General features: G+C 42.0%; 1 protein-coding gene across 5 annotated transcripts in view; it reads right to left on the bottom strand.

The window, feature by feature from the left end:
* The window catches only part of MYO9B (myosin IXB), a 55,218-nt gene that overhangs the window by 36,216 nt on the left and 505 nt on the right, over window positions 1–18,497 (bottom strand). For all 5 annotated transcript variants that reach the window (XM_059719677.1, XM_059719674.1, XM_059719673.1 and 2 more), the window contains exons 2-3: window positions 9,250–10,143; window positions 455–549 (exon numbers count right to left, since the gene is read on the bottom strand). In XM_059719677.1, the coding sequence (XP_059575660.1) occupies window positions 455–549; window positions 9,250–10,086 (932 nt within the window). In that variant the 5' untranslated portion in view covers window positions 10,087–10,143. The remainder of the gene's footprint in view (window positions 1–454; window positions 550–9,249; window positions 10,144–18,497) is intronic.

The following is an 18,497-nucleotide window of genomic DNA, read 5'->3' as shown; positions in this document are numbered from 1 at the left end:
TTGAATCGGCTTTAGATAAAAGCACCAAAAAGCTGCACTGAAGCGCCCGATCTATACAGATGCTGCAGAGCTCGGTCAAACTAACATGTTGCCTCTTCCGATAAAGTGCTGGAGGGTTTTCCACGTCTGTCAGCGCCCCTAGTGCCTATTACAGAGCTGTATTTACACAAGTAGTTACTGAATGTGCACGTGGTTTGTGACTTCAAGGAAATTAAAAGTATATCAGTATGCAAGAGGCAAGGATTTTCTGGAGATCTCTTTTATTGGACCAACTGTACGCTTGGGAGAGATGTTAGACATGCTTTCGGGCACAAAATGTCCTCTCTTAGGTCCCGAGGTGACCCAGATTGTTCAGGCATGAAAAACACCTATGTGAAAAGCCGCTTTTAACACACACAAATCTCTCCACAATACTGACAGTCCAACTCTAGAAAGAATGTCATGTCACACTTACCCTCTGACAACACCATTCTCCAAATAGTTGACTTGAATGAATTTTCCAAAACGACTGGAGTTATTGTTATGAGCTGTTTTTGCATTGCCAAATGCCTGCAACAACACAGAGAATAAATCTATTTTCAGTGAAATAGGTTAAGAGCTGTGTACTCACTTACTCGACTTGCTAGCTGGCACTCAACACCCAAAATATGATGGAAAGAGCAAAACATATGCGGTTCAAGAGCAGCAGAGACAAGTGTTGTTTCTCAGATGTGCACACACGTACATTGATTACAGCACTTGGAACCGGGAGGAAAAGGATTGGTACATTTACACCAGTATCAGAAGTTACCTTCACATGCACTACAGTTAACCAAGTTCAAGCTAGCTGAATGCCCCCTGGACCCGCCGGTCAACAGGCTGAATCATTAGAAAGCAAGCATGGGCTTAAAGAACAGTCTTTGTTGGTGAAAGACTGCTGCAAGGATGACAGAATTGCCTCTTGAAATCAAAACTCAAAACCATGTAGCAAGTTAGTCTTTTTCTCAAAAATAAATCCCTTGACAAAACATGCCACATCATTACCTTACCTTTAACAGCAAATATAAAATTAAAGTCGGTTCTGCAAATATAGCTAATTTAATTCTGAGGGAGTCAGACAAATTTTGTATGAAAAAGGCAAGGCAAAAAAAGTTCAAAGAAAAACGTTATACTTCTCCAAATTCATTTTGGAATTGCTCCAAATCAACCAGACTTTTCACTCCTCTGAGCCTAAAGAATGATTTTTAAATTTATAAAGATCTGTTATGAAAAGACACGCAGGGCTTTCAGGAGGAGATTTTGGTACGAGCACCCTACCAGCCAGCACCGACCGGTGAACTACACGCACGCTGAACTCTGCGTGTCACTGAAAGCTGTAAGTTGGGAACTTGGTTCAAGAACACTTACTGAAGCTTGCCAAATGTCTGTAGCAACAGTTAAATAAGATTTGTCCACGTGCTGAAAATGGTTTCATCTAATTATAACCCTAAAATTCAACTGAAGTGTCAGCAATTTGGCAACTGAACCAAAGAACATTTTGACAGATTTCTTCGGAGAGGAACAAAACAGCAGAGGTAGCAAAAGGAAATTAAACCAAACTAAGCTCCCATATTCGCAGTAGGTTGAAGGGAATCTTGTAATTTTATTAACCTGCAGCGAGATGACGTAGTACAGTGAAAAATCCAACGCAAAAGGCAGCCGTTCAGCAAACGCTGCACCACTCAGCGCGAACATTATCAGCAGACAATTCTGTCCCAAGCATTTCCTGTGAAAACTTTCAGCAACACCAACTAAGATGTCTCAGAGGAAACATGCCTCCCAACAGAGAACAAATTCATGGAATTCGCTGACCGACGTCAGACATCGCTAGTGTGCCAGATACTGACAGCAGCATTTGACCCTCTCACTCGTGACTTGTCTCTTTCCCTGACCCCAGAGTCACCAGCTCCATACGACACAAGAAAGATATTCAACCCTGAAAGCAATTTCTTTCTTGAAGTCAATTCGTGTTTACATCCATGGAAATTGTGTACAACAGAGCAGCTATTATGGGGTTTCAGGCTTGCTATAAATTGCATGCGATTATGCTGATGTGTTGCCAGAATTTCTCAAACTTACCTTGTAGCTATAAGCCAGCAAGCTAGTCTTAATTTTATTTCTTTAATTGTTCTCCATGCACAGGCACAAGTCTCTGGGAAAACATACAGCTAACCTATTCTAATATGCATGTTGCATTGGTTTTGGTCAACTCGTTTTAGTTAACAGAGCTGAAGCCAATCAAGACGTAAGAGGGAAGTCTCCTGATCTCAGAACAAAGAACCACCCACTGCACAGAAATGACAGCCTGCCCCTCGTCCCGATGGGAACATCGCACCTTACTTTTTGTTTAGAGAAACAGGAATCATTATTAAGCTCTTCCAACTTGCAAAACTAAAGAAAAACCTACTTACGGGATCTGCAGACCTACTACTCTGTAGTGAAAAAACAAACTTTTAACAAGAAGTTTAAAAATAATAGAAGCACACAGAGCATACCAGATTTGCATACACACAAGCTATTTAACAGCAACTGGGTACCAAAGAGTTGATTAGTAAATTGATTAGTAATTCCATAATTCTGGTTTCCTGAAGACTTAGTGATTACTCATGTAAGCAACGCATATGGTTTAAAACTACCCAGTGGCTCAGATGACCCCACATGTCTGGTATTTAGTCTAAGAACATAGAAAATTCTCCAAAGCAGAGCTAAAAATATCCTCCTCCAAAACGCCCATGCTTACTGGGTCTGTCATGGCAAACTACAGACATTGGTCCCCTTTACAGGCTTCAACTAGTCAAAAAATTTAAAATACTGAGTGGTTTGGCCTTCAACCCAAATCACAAAATGCCACTCCAGTATGTTTCTTACTGTCCCTTTCCTTCGTCCTACCTACTCTGTTTGGCGGAGAGCAGAAGTACAATTTACTGTAATTTGGAGAGCATAAACAGTATACACAGAAGCTACATTTTCGTCTCAAGAATCTGAGCATTTTAACATCGTTTGGACTACGAGATTTCCTAATTTGCCAGTTAAGGGTCATTCATTTATGACCTACCACATCCTTATCCTAGCAACAAATAAATGCACTTGCTTGTTAGCTTTCTGTTATTGCGGAGTGGCTGTTCTGGGCAGAAAGCATAGTTTGAGGGTCCTTCTGTTCCAGCAGCCGGCGCAGCAGCAGGGCACGCGCTGGGTGCCGCGGGGCTGGAACACCGCAACGGAAGGCTCCTTCTGCCGACAGTCCCGCAAAACCTTCCATGCATTTCCAAAAGGCATCAAAAGTCAAGGAGGGCAAAACCACCACAACTACTAGCCACTGATATAATGTTCTAGGCTCTTTAGTATTCACCCTTGCCCTTCAAGAGAAACTACAGACTAAACCAAGCTTATGCAGAATACTACTGATGCATGTGGTGAATGATCGAAGTAGAAGAGCCACGCTGGCAAAAGCAGATGTTACGGGGTAAATAAAGCAACAATTATCAGACTAAGATGAACAAAGAGAGAGAGCCTGAGATGTAGCAAGGAAACTGGAGGAAGTAGGACAACCTGGGCCAGTAAAAAGCTAAAAGGTGGGAGCAATGCATAATGTTTCAACAACTGGGGAAGTCTCAACAAGGCAAGTGGCAAATGCGCCTATGTTCAAAAAGGTCTAACTAGCAAGATAAAAACCCCAAGGCTCCCCTTTTGTCATATACATGAGAAACTGGTGGGGTTCAAGTCAAAGGAAAAAGGAAGTCCCATCCATTTTCTGACTATGGTCATGTTTAAAGATGTACACAGATAATCGTCTCAAAACTGCCTCTTTACCTCAAATAGACCAACAGAGCCTACGCCCACTAAATATATTAAGCGGGCTTTTGTGGCAAATGCAAGTGGAACCCACAGGCCCGACTCTCACGCCACGACCACAGGCCATGCAGCGCTCTACGCGGGGAGGCGGAACGAAGCCTGGCTGCGCTCCCACTCCTTTACTCAAATGCCTGTTTCCAGGGGCAAGCCTTAGAAGTGTGCTTCGCACAGGGAAACGGAGCAATCGCATCCCCCTTCGCCGCTCTGCTTTCAGGAGAACGAGTTCCTTTTTTCATCAGCTTTCTTTAGAAGATGACAGATACTGGAAGTGCCTACAGACGGCAGCAACAGTTTGGCTGAACTTATTTAGAATCACCCTTGGGGAGAAAAACGGGCAGAGGAGGCGTCTGCAGGACCACATTACCCAAGTGCCAAAAAATACACTGACTGCCATTTTATTTCACCACAATTTCCTGGAGATCCCTGAAAGCCATCTGATTAAATGAAGAGAAAAATCCAAATCGCAGCACAACTGAAGTACCTCCATCTGTTCCAGTCTCCATTGCCATCATCCACTTGAGAGGAAAGTGAGCTTTATGACTTTTAGTCTATTAGGAAGGTAACTGCTTTAGCAAGTCTGAGACTAACACACATCAGTACCCTCTTTCAGAAGGTGGTTTGATATTTAGCTGATTCATCCAAAAGCAGGCTTTTACTTGCAATTCATGTAAGCTAGTTTGCCAAAATTCTTGACAGATACTGATGGACAATTATTAACCAGGCGTATCACCCGATACAGATCCGATAGGCATTTACAGGAATGCAGCCCGGCAGGGTGGAGAGCCGGTAAGTCTGTGGGGGGAAGGGGGCAGATTAAGGCTCCCACAGTGAGGGAGGGAGTGGGGCAGGGGCAGGCGCTGCCCAGCCAGGGTGCTGAATGCAATCCTGGGGCCAGAAGTGGGGAGGACCCAACATGCAACCAATACATCAGTGCATCTCTAGTTTTTACCGGGAAACATTTAATTTGCAACTGTGCGCGCACTTGAGGGAACCAGGCAAAACGTCTCTGGAATACATTTTATGGTCCTTTAAACTTTGCATTTGAGGTCTGCGGTCTACTTGAAGAGCATTTTCCTTGCAAAACTGACAATACAGAACTTTTTGGAAGGTTCCAAGCTAAGTCATGAAGCTAAGGCCTCCCTGAAGCCAATGGCACTTTATCGTGCATCAGCAGATGCATGATGAACAGATCCAAGGAGGTGATACTTCCCCTCTATCGGGCGCTGGTCAGACCGCAGTTGTAGTACTGCGTGCAATTCTGGGCACCGCACTTCAAGAAGGATGCGGATAACCTGGAGACGGTCCAGAGAAGGGCCACTCGTATGGTCAAGGGCCTGCAGACCAAGCCCTACGAGGAGAGACTAGAGAACCTGGACCTTTTCAGCCTCCGCAAGAGAAGGTTGAGAGGTGACCTTGTGGCTGCCTATAAGTTCATCACGGGGGCACAGAAGGGAATTGGTGAGTATTTATTCACCAAGGTGGCCCCGGGGGGTTACAAGAAACAATGGCCACAAGCTAGCAGAGAACAGATTTAGATTGGACATTAGGAAGAACTTCTTCACGGTTAGAGTGGCCAAGGTCTGGAACGGGCTCCCAAGGGAGGTGGTGCTCTCCCCTACCCTGGGGGTCTTCAAGAGGAGGTTAGATGAGTATCTAGCTGGGGTCATCTAGGCCCAGCACTCTTTCCTGCTTATGCAGGGGGTCGGACTTGATGATCTATTGAGGTCCCTTCCGACCCTAACATCTATGAATCTATGAACCTGGTCCTATTCAAGTTTAAACAAGGCTATTGCAAAAGTTAGACTAAACGGTCCAAATTGGATCAGTTCTGCATATCCTGGGAGCTTATTCCATAACAAGCTTACATGTATGTTAACATTTTTTAACCACATCTCAGTCTTATTATTTTTCCTAGCAACTGTTCATACTAGAAAGTAGTGCTAACTATTATTAATCTTTGAAATATAAAATTAAGATGTTTTATTAAGAGGAAAAAGCTGCAGGGTAGTTACCTCGAACAGGGCATAACCTCACTTCCCCATTTCCCTCTACCACCTGCCCAGAGCACTTCTCTGCCACGTGCTGCAGATTCCCTAATTGGTCTCATAGACCATGAGTGTTGGAAGGGACTCAGCAGGTCACCCACGATTAACCTAAGACTGCCTTTCTATTAAGGACTACACACAACATACTTAACATTTCAATTGCCATCAGCATCTCAATTTGGTATATTTAATGCCTCAGATGTTTGAGATGGTAACTGCAAGGAGCATTTAAAAAAAGAACACCTCTGTGAGCTATAGTCATAGCCCATTTTCTCAAAGTTTGGATATTGTGAACAAAAGATTACATGCTTCAACACACACACAAATTCACAAGAAGTGAAGCTACTAGCCTGGTCTATACACAACATAGAGAAACAAGATCTGTTGAGGAAAAGAAGTTTACTTTCAAGCCTCCAAACAGACTTTCTAGGAGCACGCAAGTTTTAGAACATTCTGTAGTCACCGTTAAATACAATAATGGCATCCACCTTTTTAATGTTATATGCAATGTGATTGCCTTGAACTCTAGGAAAAGGTCAGGCTTTGAACAGATGCCTCGTAACCGAGCGTCAAGTCACTAAAAAGGGGAAGCTCTAATTCAGTCTCTAAAGGCTCCTACCAAATGAAAGTTAGGTTGATTTCATTAACCTTCACACATGCAAGCAACTTCAGAAGGACTTGAAACACAATATAAAAATGAAATAAGATATTCCCCAATGATTAGGCATGCTCCCAAAGTGCTCTGTGCCACAATCCTCAGAAACACTGATTTTTTCAAAGGAAATCTCTCTTACTGCATCATTTTGTTACATGAATAATTCAGTGATTAGTTCGGAAGAGTATCTTCAAGTTTTCACTGCGCTCTTCTATTAAGACCAGGTTTGACTTAACCATTCAGTAGTTATTAAAAATATAACATTCAACATTAAGGGCACAACCCCACTTAGAAATCTGGCATGTATCATTCTCCACTGCATCAGCTCCAGCTGCAATGCACTGACTGCGTCTAAATGTGCAGCAGACTGTGCAGATGTTACTCCGCAGTCATTTAGTGCCTGCATAAATACTGTCACCACAGTTTTTTCCCCAATGCTACTGCACAGTAGTGCCGTGCCATGGTTAGTGCCTGGCAATGCTACCGCACGGTAGCAACACGATACGGCGCAGTCGCTCGTTCTCACGTCTGGACATGCCCACTGAGTGCAATAATGCATACAGGCATATTTATTAGAATTTTATTATCTAAACCTTACTATAAAGATCTAAGAGATGTCTGTATTGTAGCCTTCGCTACTCCCAACACTATCTGCAGTAGGTGAGCATTATAGCCCCTCCAATTTTCTATCTAAATAATACGGACACTATTCACTTAAGAGTTACAGGTGTCTTGCTGACTTCCTTCAGCACATGTAACCTGTCTTAACTTTTTCTTTTCTTTTCTTTTCTTTTCATGAGGGCTTCATTTCCTTCTTTTTTGGTTTCAAGTTGATGTGTAGAAACTTACAAAAAAACCCATAAACCTGACCGCTTGTGCTCAGCTCTGCAAGACATTCTGAGATACAATTGTACTGCAATTTTTTTTTTTTTTTATTTTTTTTTACATTTGTTAAAAAAAAAATGCAGGGTTCTATGGAAATCCAGTCAAGGAACAAGCTTATTTTGAATCAGTATGCGACTGACAAAGACCTTAGACCGGGTGAAGTTTCTTTGGGAATTTCAGTCAGGACCTCATTAATGTGGACAGCACATGTCGAAATATTAACTCTATAAGAAGACTTAGTTAGAAGGCTCCCAAGTTAAGGTTTTAATCTTTAGTTGTATGTCTAGCGAGCAGAAATGCTTCTTTAGTAAGTGCCTTCCAGGATTGCTCAAACGACGGCTGAAGAAAACGCACAGGGGTTACTGCATGTGTCACTAGCTTCACCAGAGAGCACCCGCCTAAAGATCCCAATTTTTAAAGAAAACTTAAGGTAGCGGTTATCTTTGACTGCAGTACAATTACACTGACAGCTGCTGTATTTGTAGTACTGACATTTCTCTTTTGGTTTATAGTCACAACAGTATGATTTCAGGCCCTTTATCTGATTTAACTCTGCTGTCTCATACCCTAGAAACTAGTGTCTGAAACAGTTAACCGTTCTATCAAAGGCAGGCAGATCAGCTGATGGAACAGTGCTTTCCACAGTGACCCCTTCCTGTTTTCTGTTCAAAACTGCAAACTTAAGCTCCAGCTATTAACAAACCTCAAATGATTCTACTTCTGCTTTCAAGTAGCAGAAAGCAAGGGGAAACACTTGCACGTACTCCCTGTTCTGTAAAGATTTTCCAAAGTCGCATAGGTACTTTTTTGGAAAGTTCTCATAGCATTTCCCCAGTATCACAACAACAAATGATACCGAACTAGGAATGCTTTTCAAACATTTCTAAATACTGTGTTTGAACAGAATCCCTTCAAGTTTCAGGTTTAGAGTTTCTCCTGCTCTTAGTCATGCATTGTTACTGGTTTCTCCTCCCAATCTAGAGAGTTAAAAAAAAAAAGGGGGGGGAGAAACTGAAATATTATGCAGGAACCATTTGTGTTGGTCTTTTTGTTAGCCAATACAGGTTGAGACCAAATTTTACGCCTTTATTCCTGTGGCTGAAGTTTTGCCTTCCACTGGAAATTTCACAGTACTTGAACCGAACTGAATCAAACTCCCCTTCCAAACACAGTGGTCTTCTCCCTGAAGCACATATTCATGGCTGAGAACTAACCCCTCCTCCTCAAAGGGGGGGTCATGATAGGAATACTCAAAGACACCCTTACCATGCAAAGGGCACTATTACGCTAAGCAATTACTATTTCAATAGAGACCTATTTATTGATGAAAACAGTCCCTGTTTGCCTTATTCAGTGCAACCACATAACTGGCTTTTCATGACCCTTGCCTCAAACACCACTAGTATTCTAAGACAAAACACCCAAATGATTCTTCTGGCCTAAAGTGTTGATTTCTGGCAAAAAAAGTTAAGACCAATTAAAAACTGACATCTTTGAAGCCAAAAAGATAAGACTACAAAGGCAAAAACAGAGGCTGATTTCAAAAGGAACTAAATAATCTGCCCTGTTTACACAGAAACTCAGTTACAAGGAAGGATGGGAAATTAAGGAACACACTATTGAGAAGCAGTCTTCAAAGCAGCAATTCAATCCCCAAAATGTATCTTCCGAGACAACACTAAGAATGTACTCAAAATCCTCCCCCAGGAGTGGTACATATATTATAAAGCAATTACTTGGAAATTCCACTTATTTTAACAAAAGGAGGTGGGGGGAACCACAGCCTAAGTTTACCTCTAGAACTGGTCCAGCTCCCAAAATAGTTCTCTCCACACCGCTTGCGTACCCTTTCTGACTCAGTGCTGTGAGGCAGTGAATTAAAAAGTTTGTACTTTGAGTTTTTCCAGATCCGCTTTCACCTGATATAACTATGCACTGGTTGACTTGTTTTTTAAGCATTGTGTGATAAGCCACGTCAGCTATTGCAAAGATATGGGGCTCCAACTTCCCAAGCTGGTGATTCTCATACATCTTGACATATTTTGGGTTATAAATGGGCAAAAATTTGAAGGGGTTAATGGCAATCAGAATACTTCCTGCATAAGTATAAATCTTTTGTTTCAAAAAGCGGCATTTGAGATTCTCTAGGAGTGTGGTCTCTGTTAAATTGGGAAGGTTACACAAGTCATCAAAGTCTTCCTGATGCCATGGAAGAAAACCCCTTTCAACCAACCGTCGAGCCTCCTTCGCCTTGGACACCAGTTGCATGTGGACATATTTGATAGTCCCATCGGTGTTCCTTTCTTGCAAAAGAAAGTAGTAACCATCCTTTTGAGGATGCTCATCCTGAGCACGGCGGGGCCAAAGCAAAACCCTTTGAACAGGAGAGTCATTTACGTCAAGTACCCATTCTTCACCACCCGATTCTTTCACTTCCACAAGCACATAATGCTTTGAGACATCCAAGTTCAAAGTATTTATCACATCCTTGATGACATCCGAAGCACTGCTGTCCTTGGTTGCAGTCACTCTACAGCAGGGAGCACTTTCTATTGAGAGCTGAGGGTAAATTTGAAGATGATAGGCCACCTGCTCCTGGCAAACTGCACTGCCAGCATCTTTTAAACTCATTCTGCCACAAGCCCAGCTTCAGCATGCCTCCCCAGCTTACTGCACAGTACCCATTATCTGAAAAAGAAGAGCAAAGAGTCAGGTATTATATTCTGCACAGCAGGCTTCCCTGAAATGCAAACGCAAATGAAGGAAGAAAAACACAAAATGAAGTTACGCAGGCATGTCATGAAAAACAAGCTATTTTCTGAGGTTATTTCAAACTTATTGGAGAGGTCTGCTTAAAAATAAGAGTTGGGGGCAGGAGCTAAGGGGAGAGAACTTGTGCACTTGAGTTCATTAAGCTATCCTTGCCAGCTGACATTTTCTCAGATTGTTCTCACATTGCATATGGACAAGAAAAGAGTTGCTGTTTTCAAATAATATGCAAAAACTTTGCACAAGAGAGTGCAACACCCTTAGGAGCCATTTTCATTACAGTCAACAACCATGTCTTGCTTTTAACATTTTTTTAATATGACAGTAGAACTAGTCTCATTGTAGCATTTTTCAGTTTAGATTTTACAACTAACTTGCACAGCATTCACCAATTACATCATTTACCTCATACTCCTCCACCCCTTCTCTCTCCTCCCATTATTCTCATGCCTGAAGCTGGAGCCTCGTGTTTTTTGGTGACATCTCTTATTGAATAGTTGGGAGAGACGATAGACAAGCTTTCAGGCACAAAGTCCCTTCTTCAGGTGACAAACATCCCTTCTAATTATTCAGGTGCACCAATAAAAGATCCTACCAACCCCCCCCCCCCCCCCCAAAAAAAAAAACCTTTCTTCTTGCCTGTTTCCTGCACCATGATGACTACAACATGACTCTAACCCTACTGAGCTCACATCAATCTCAAGCATCTCAAATGTATCATGCAGCCTCGTGGTCTAACTTTTGGTCTCTCCATACCCATAAATAGCCTACAAGTCAGCCCTCTCCTTGTTGTATCAACATCTCCGAGTCCTTGGTCTGCACTTTTCCCACCTGCATGGCACTATGCATCTCCGTCCTTTGCTGGACCATGCTACTCTACCTTTCAGTTGCCATCTGATTAGGTGTCATGGTTAATCTTGCTAACAGGACCAAAACTTTGACTGTGCTGTAGTGACCCCTTACCAACATACAGTTTGGGAGACACATAATGAATGAGACACCAACTCTACGCATTTCTTTTAAGGTACTCCATAAAATATAAAAATATAAACAAGGTCTGAAGAACAAGTCATTGCAATATAAGAAGTTCACAAGTTGAAACAAAGTGGAGTGCGAGAAAGCCCATTTGAGTTACAAGTTACAATGCAGTCATTTTCAACAGCAAACAGTTATTAGGCCAACGAGCTTCAATGAAGAGCCTTTTAAATTGAGAGCAGTGGAGAGCTGGAAACACTGAACTGGCATTTCTACTGCAGGCAGGCAGATGAATCATTTAAAAAAAAAAAAAGCACATGACATGGTTCTGCCGTTCCTGAATGAAGCCAGGAATGGAGAACTTGACTTCCAAGCAGTTCTGTGTAAAAACCACTCCTGAACCATTTCTGTTATGCAAGTTAAATTGTTTTCAAAGTCTGCTCATCAAAAGGGCAGCAGAGTGTGCCACAGACAGTGGGGTATACCAGGGCATACATCTGTGGTTAATACACATAAATCTATTGCAGCATGACTTCCTGCTCTGCTTAAGTATATTGCTCACCCCCAGGGAAGCTCACTGCAAACCGTGATGTGCAGGGGGACTGACTACAAGTACCTTCCAGCCCTTCCGAGCAGTGACAAGTACCTTCCAGCAGTTCTGGCTTGGAGGTGGGGGGAGAGACGCATCAAAAGTTGGAAGGATCCAGGCAAGTGTTAAGCACTGCTGATGTCTTGTCTCACAGAACAGTATGATGATCAGTCTCTGAACCAGAAATCTCACTTGACACTGAAGTGGCCGCCCATACAAAGAGGTTCAGAATTTGTTCTTCACGGTGTTGTCACACAAACACCATCAGAATATATCAGTATTTGTTTAGAACCATGCTTTTAACAAAAGAACATTTTAATTTAATCTGTTGAAAGAGAAATTAAGGAACATTTCTGAAACAACCACAATGGAGAAATAACAATTCTGACTAGCTGAATTCTGTCTGAAAAACAGCACAGGAAATGCTATTTTTGAGATGATAACTAAGCTTGTACTAAAGTTCCTTTTTTGATGCCAGACATTCAGACCCAAACCTCAAAAAACAACACGCATGCTTGCCAGTGGCACACAAAAGCTTTCCCTGGAGAATGCAAACAAAGACAAAATTTCTGCAAAATTCAAACAAGTTTTTAGCTTTTGGCTCACAACAGATGCAATTTCAAGTCCCCCAACAACCCCAGGGTATCAGCTGCCTATTAATTAATATTTGCAGAGGGACAGCTACATGACTGCTCCTTTCACTGCTACTACCCAGAAAAGCTGTGAACAGCAAGGGTGAGCACTGGAGTTATTCGTGGGCAATACAGTCCTAAAGAAAGACTAGGGGAAACAAGAAAACGGGCGTTGCCACTTTTTCCTTTTTCACAGTTAAATAGCTCCAAAAGAAAGCACAGAATGACTGAGAGTTCCCCTATTATAAATTTTCCTCCTCTTTCAGCAGCTTATTTCAGATGCTTAATAGTCAGAGACTTGTATGAAATATAGCCCTCCAAAGTAGCAATACCCTGGTAAAAATCTCAGCCATCTGATCCTTCCCAGCAGGTAGAGATAGCTTGAAGCCGAGTCTCTCAGCACTATCCTTTCCGTGAACACTTTTGACAGAGCCTTCCTAGCCTCCTCTTCTGTACTGGCTAGTAGGCATCTTGAACTTTTTTTCAAGGCTCATCCATCACCTTTTTCAACCCCAACTTCTTGGATAACTGCCAGGGGAAATTAAGCAAAGGTGGTCTCAGATCTTTTCCTGGAAGACAGAGGCCCTTTATAAACATGGCGATATGACTTGTTTTAGATGTAGCTGGTAGTCTGTTCAGGAAAGACTCAAGACTGAGAAAGAGGAAAGGAAATACCTCTTACTCTGGGGACACAGAGCCGTGACAAGGCAATGTGCAGACTGTAGACACTAACATGGAAGTGTTTTGCAGGCTCCTACTTAAATAGCAGTACAGATGCATCTTCTTGTCTCTCTCCTAGAACATGCTTAGAAGAGACGATCTTCAGCGACAAGATCTTGCAGCAACACGATTACTACACACATTCATGGGGGGCGGGGAATAGGAAGATAATGTAATGGTTGCTTCACTCCAACCAAATATGAAATCCATATGAGCATTTTATTTTCTTTCATCACCACTGAACTTTTAGAGGCCTTTTTCCTGCTAGTGACAGCTGGTTCATGTTATTATTTACAGTCAATAATATTAGAGTTTATATTAATATAAAGCACGAAGATTCTCAAGGAATGCTAAAGTTCAATTTCTACTGAACGTCACAAAAGTGATTCACCTTTGAACTGCTCCAGGATTTTCAAGATTTGAATTTGCCTGCCAGTGATCAAAAATACTGAAACAAAAAAAGTTAAAATGTTTTAAGTGTGAAATTCAACGTTGCAAAGATCCACTTCAATTTTAGAGATTACGGTGAACCTTGAAGGGTCTGAAAGTCAGGAACTTTAAAGTATATCAACTGCTAGACTTAACTACTTTGCCAGCTTCTCTTTGCAACAGCTGGTGGGGGCTCATGAAGTTTTCAAGAGCCACAAAACAAGCATATTTCTTTCTGCTTTGGAAAAACTATTTGCCATCAACACAAATGCCTATGAACCATCAACCTGTTCACAAAACAGACTGCAGCAGCAGGGCAGAATGGCAGACTAATTTAGGTGTATAAACCCTACAGCGGTGACATATAGTAAATGCACTTATTTAAAAACACTAGATGTACACAAATAGAAAAAGGGTAAGATGAAAATAATGAATATAGATTAAAAGACAGGATTTATTATAAATGTAAACAGTGAGCACAATGCTCATAGATATTTTGTGTCATTTAAGTTAAGGACTATAAACTACACTTAAGTGCATCAGAAACAAAAAGAAAGCCCACAATGATATTTGTCCAACACTCTGGAAAAGGTAGACTTGTCAATAAGATAGAAAAGGAAGACGTGTTCAATAAATATTTGTCCACATTGGAGAAAAAAGTCAAGTGAGGTAGTTTTATCCAAGGATGATAATTAGACTCCCCATTCAAAGAGTAATTCAGACAGATTTAGTTTAGAGAAGAGAAAACTGAGGACTTGATAACAGCCTTCAAATGCAGACGAGGGGGTTATAAGGAAGACGACGCAAGATTGCTCTCGGTCACCACAGGGGGCAAGGCAAGCAGTACTGGTCTTAAGCTGCAACAAGGGAAATTTAGGGCAGTATGGAAGGAAGTATTTTCTACCTATGAGGATGGTTAAACATTGGAGCAGGTTATTTAGAGACATCAAGGAATCTCCATCTTTTGAAGTTCGTAAGAACAGGTTAGACAAATGCCTAGCTGGGATGGTTAAGATGAGAACGATCTGGCTTTGGACAGGGGCTGGATTGAGTGACCTCCCTTCCAGGTTATTTTTCTATGATTCTAGTGCAGGAAAATAAGAGAAAGTTAATGAAAATTACAGGTCCCTTTTAAAAAAACCCAGCAATTTAGAGCAAGGACAGAAAACGGATATCAACCAAACCTCAATCTAAAATCCCGCCCCCCCCTTTCAGTTCATTTTTCCTTTCTTATTTATAATATACAGAAAATGAGTATGGTATTATTTATTGGCAGCACTAGTACAATCCATCTGTGAAAACAAATATGTTTTTATTTTATTTTATTTATATCCTTCCTTTTCTAAACAAAAGCTCAGGGCAGCTTACAAAAGAGGACAGAATAACTTACGAAGCATGAGACCGGACAAGAGAACAAAACAATTTAAAAGAGAAACTGGTATATCAACATAAAACAGATACCCCCCCAACCATGCCCTGGCCTGCCTTTGTTTGCTACATGCCTTTAGTATCAACTAAGTTGATATTCCTTTTAGGTTAAGCACGTACCAATCCTTCAAGCCTAGATGTACTCCAGATTTCCCAAACAATGATCATTATTACTGCCCAATTTACTTCATCACAGGAGTATACAGGACAGTTCCATTATCATTATTTGGGAAATGTGAAGTAGCTGCCACTTAAACCACTGGAGAGGGCAAGCACTCTAGACACTGGTTTACTGTCTTTTAGGAGAAAAGCAACATCTTTTAACCTTAGCAAGCAATTAGCTCAAATTTTAAATTCCTCTTTTTAGAGACAAGACAGAGAAGAACACTTCAGAATAGGGTCACTATGATAATGAGAATTTCCCTGGTTCTGTTGACAGCTTTAAACTGTTTTCAAGCCTCAATTATACCAACATTTTTAAGTGCATAAAAAGCATATTCTGAATATGACAATCTGGTAAAGTACTGGAAAAAACAGCGTGCCAATCAGGCCAAGGTAGCAGTTTAGTTTAAATAAGGCCATAATTTGAAACTGAATGTTTCTCCACTGAATCATACCAAGCTAAAAAGGGAAAGCTGCTATTATACCAAAATTATGCAGGAAGAATGGTTTATGTTTCAGTTCTTTCCACTTTCATGCTGCAGTTTCAAAAATTCAGGATTCTTTTTAGGTAGTGGTTTTGTCAAGTTCTTCTCAGCATTAAAGCTAAAATGATGCACTAAATACCCAGTTCCCCAGTGAAATAAAAATCAGCTGTACACAATTCAAAACATAAGCACCAGTTGGTTGTGGCTTTAAGCGATTAAAGCATCTGATTTCAAGCATTTGTTCATTTCAGAAACATTCAGCTTTTGACTACTGTGAAAGTATCATTCCCTAAATCAAAGAAAATAAATTCCCCTTCCAGCCAACAGGATATTCGGGAGATGCCTCAGCAGCTCAAGGGATGCAAAAATGTTTACAGTCAGTGCAAGGATTAAATCCTTAAGACTCTATTCAGGTGCAAACTGCTTATAATTCTCAATTACTTCTTTTGCGTATTTTCTTTGCAAAGCTATATGATTTTTTGGTTACGATAACTTTTAGTTTCTCACATCAGCTAAACCCAAATAAAACACCAACACATGGTAGCTTTGTAAGAGGCATATAATAGCTCCAAGTTACTGCTGCTTTTCTCAACTGCTGTAACCGGGGAAGTCAACAGAGAAAGCACTTCTGCCATAGATTTCCTAGAACAGATGATGGAATCCAGTATTGCCAGCTACCAGGGAAAGAGCACGTCAGCATGGTTATAACCTCATGTTATACCTTTCACGTCAGCTACGTTGCCACGTGAACTACCCTGCCGCTCTTTACTGCCTCTCGCATCCACTTTGCCCACCTCCCAAAATCCGCAGTAATCACCTGGCGTGCAAACATCCATTTCCTCTGAGACACTCTGATGCATATCTTAGCTGTGACCTCAGGAAGTCTGAGATCCCTTATCCAGCAAAACTTTACTTTAAAAGCCTATAAAGTATTACCTAAAGAAAGGTAATGCCAGCCATAGCAATAAGCATTTACAAGTTATTCAAAGGAACTGAATGCATGTATTTGTATGTTGGAAGTGAAAGACAGCAAGGAGTAATTACAAGTATATTCAGGTATTAGGAAGACAGTGTGACAAAGTGTGTAAATCAAAGGTATCCTGTACATTAATGTTGCCTTCTGCAGCGACTTTACTACAGTGCTGCTAAAGTTAAGAACGTCTGTAGGCCCTAACACAGACAGAGGCCTCACTAAGCTGGATGCTGCAATTACACTGATAAGAAACTCACTGGGGGAACCTTATCTCCAAGTTGTGCGGGCGGGTTTAAAAAAAACCAAAAACTGAGTCAGCCATACAGAACCAAGGCATATCTGAAACAGCTTTAGAAACGCCATGCTGATAAAGACGACTGCTCTTTGGAGCACAGACTATCTTCTCTCTCAAGGTCTGTATCACATTACCAATCAAAGCTCAACCTTAACATACAGTAACAGTAGGGCACAGGTTACCCTATGTCTATGTGCTCGACCGTGCACAAAAAGTTACTGACATCTCCAGTTAGTCAGATGCACGGCCTCCCCCAGAGCTACAAATATAACTGCTGGATAAGACAACGGTCTTAATGGTAGGTTGCTTACACTACGTGCGCAGTGAACAGTATGCTGTTAAATATAGGAATAGCGTAAAAACATTATTTTGGGAGAAAACACACAACATAAAACCCACAAAACTATTTTTCAGGATCATGGGTAAATTATGGACAGAAATTAAATGTCAAGCTAAAAATAGTTCAGCCAAAATCTGTTCAGAAACTTAAATTTACCACCTTCAGAAATCTGGCTATATACAGTATCTGTCTATTTTGTACAGCAGTGAAGAGAATATTTAGAGAGGCCACATTTTAGTAATCTATACCTCATGTCAAGTAGAGAAAATGCTAGTTTTTGTTGTAAATATTGACGAGACAGGCCCAACATGAAGGGGAAAAAAAGTAAGACTTCCACAAGTCTCTAACTGAGGACACTTTATGTTGTTGTTAATGAAGCTCATTTAGCAGCTCAGCAATTTAGCAGGATCTCTAATGTGCATTTAAAATGGAAACATTTTTACATCCTGACATTCACAAAATTGGTATAAAGCCTTAAATGTTTTAATATAAAGTGATCAGATAAAATAATCAGGCGTTTAGACAACGAACACTAGTCCACCTTTAGAGACTTTTCTTTGAAAATTCTTAAAGTCCGAGAACCATTCATCCTTCCACCTGAGAAGAGGCCCCGCGCACAGGTAAGCTGGGCAGGCTTCGGCTGGGAACCTAGGGGCCAGTCTATCCTTGAATCACTGGAGGTCAGACACCTCCGTCTGTACAAAGCTGTCATCACCAGACGTGTCTAATTTACACTTTCCATCAGCTGCATTTACTACTTGTAAGTTATTCAGTCTTACAACGTGCCCCGGCACAACTGGAACAGAGAGCCCACAGCGTCCCTGCTCCCAAGCAGGCCGCGCTGCGCGCACAGCAGCACCGCTCGGGGGGCCCAAGCGCTGTGGAACAAGGCAGCGCCTGCCAGCCGAGCGGGCAGGCAGGCAGGCAGGCTCAGGCGCGGAGGGGTGCTGCGGCGCCACACCGCGCACAGGGCTGCGGGACCTGGGTGCCAAACAGAAAATCAAAGCGTTCCCTGCTGGGGGGAGGAGGAGGAGAGAAGGGAAGGGAAGGGAAGGGAAGGTGGAGGTGAGGAAGAGGCAGGGCAGGCGTTGGCAAAGAAAGAAGGGCCCACCTGCCACTCCCCGCTGCCCGGCCAGGAGGTGAAGTCCAGGCGGGAGCGGCTGCAGGGACAGAGGGCGCGGGTCGCGGCAGGGTCCTGGGGGGCGACCTGCCTTTCCCCCGGCTCGGAAGCCTGCGTCGAACCGA

Source organism: Alligator mississippiensis, chromosome 16, assembly GCF_030867095.1.
Source record: "Alligator mississippiensis isolate rAllMis1 chromosome 16, rAllMis1, whole genome shotgun sequence".
Taxonomy (NCBI): Eukaryota; Metazoa; Chordata; order Crocodylia; family Alligatoridae; genus Alligator; species Alligator mississippiensis.
This window is presented reverse-complemented; position numbering and strand designations above follow the sequence as displayed.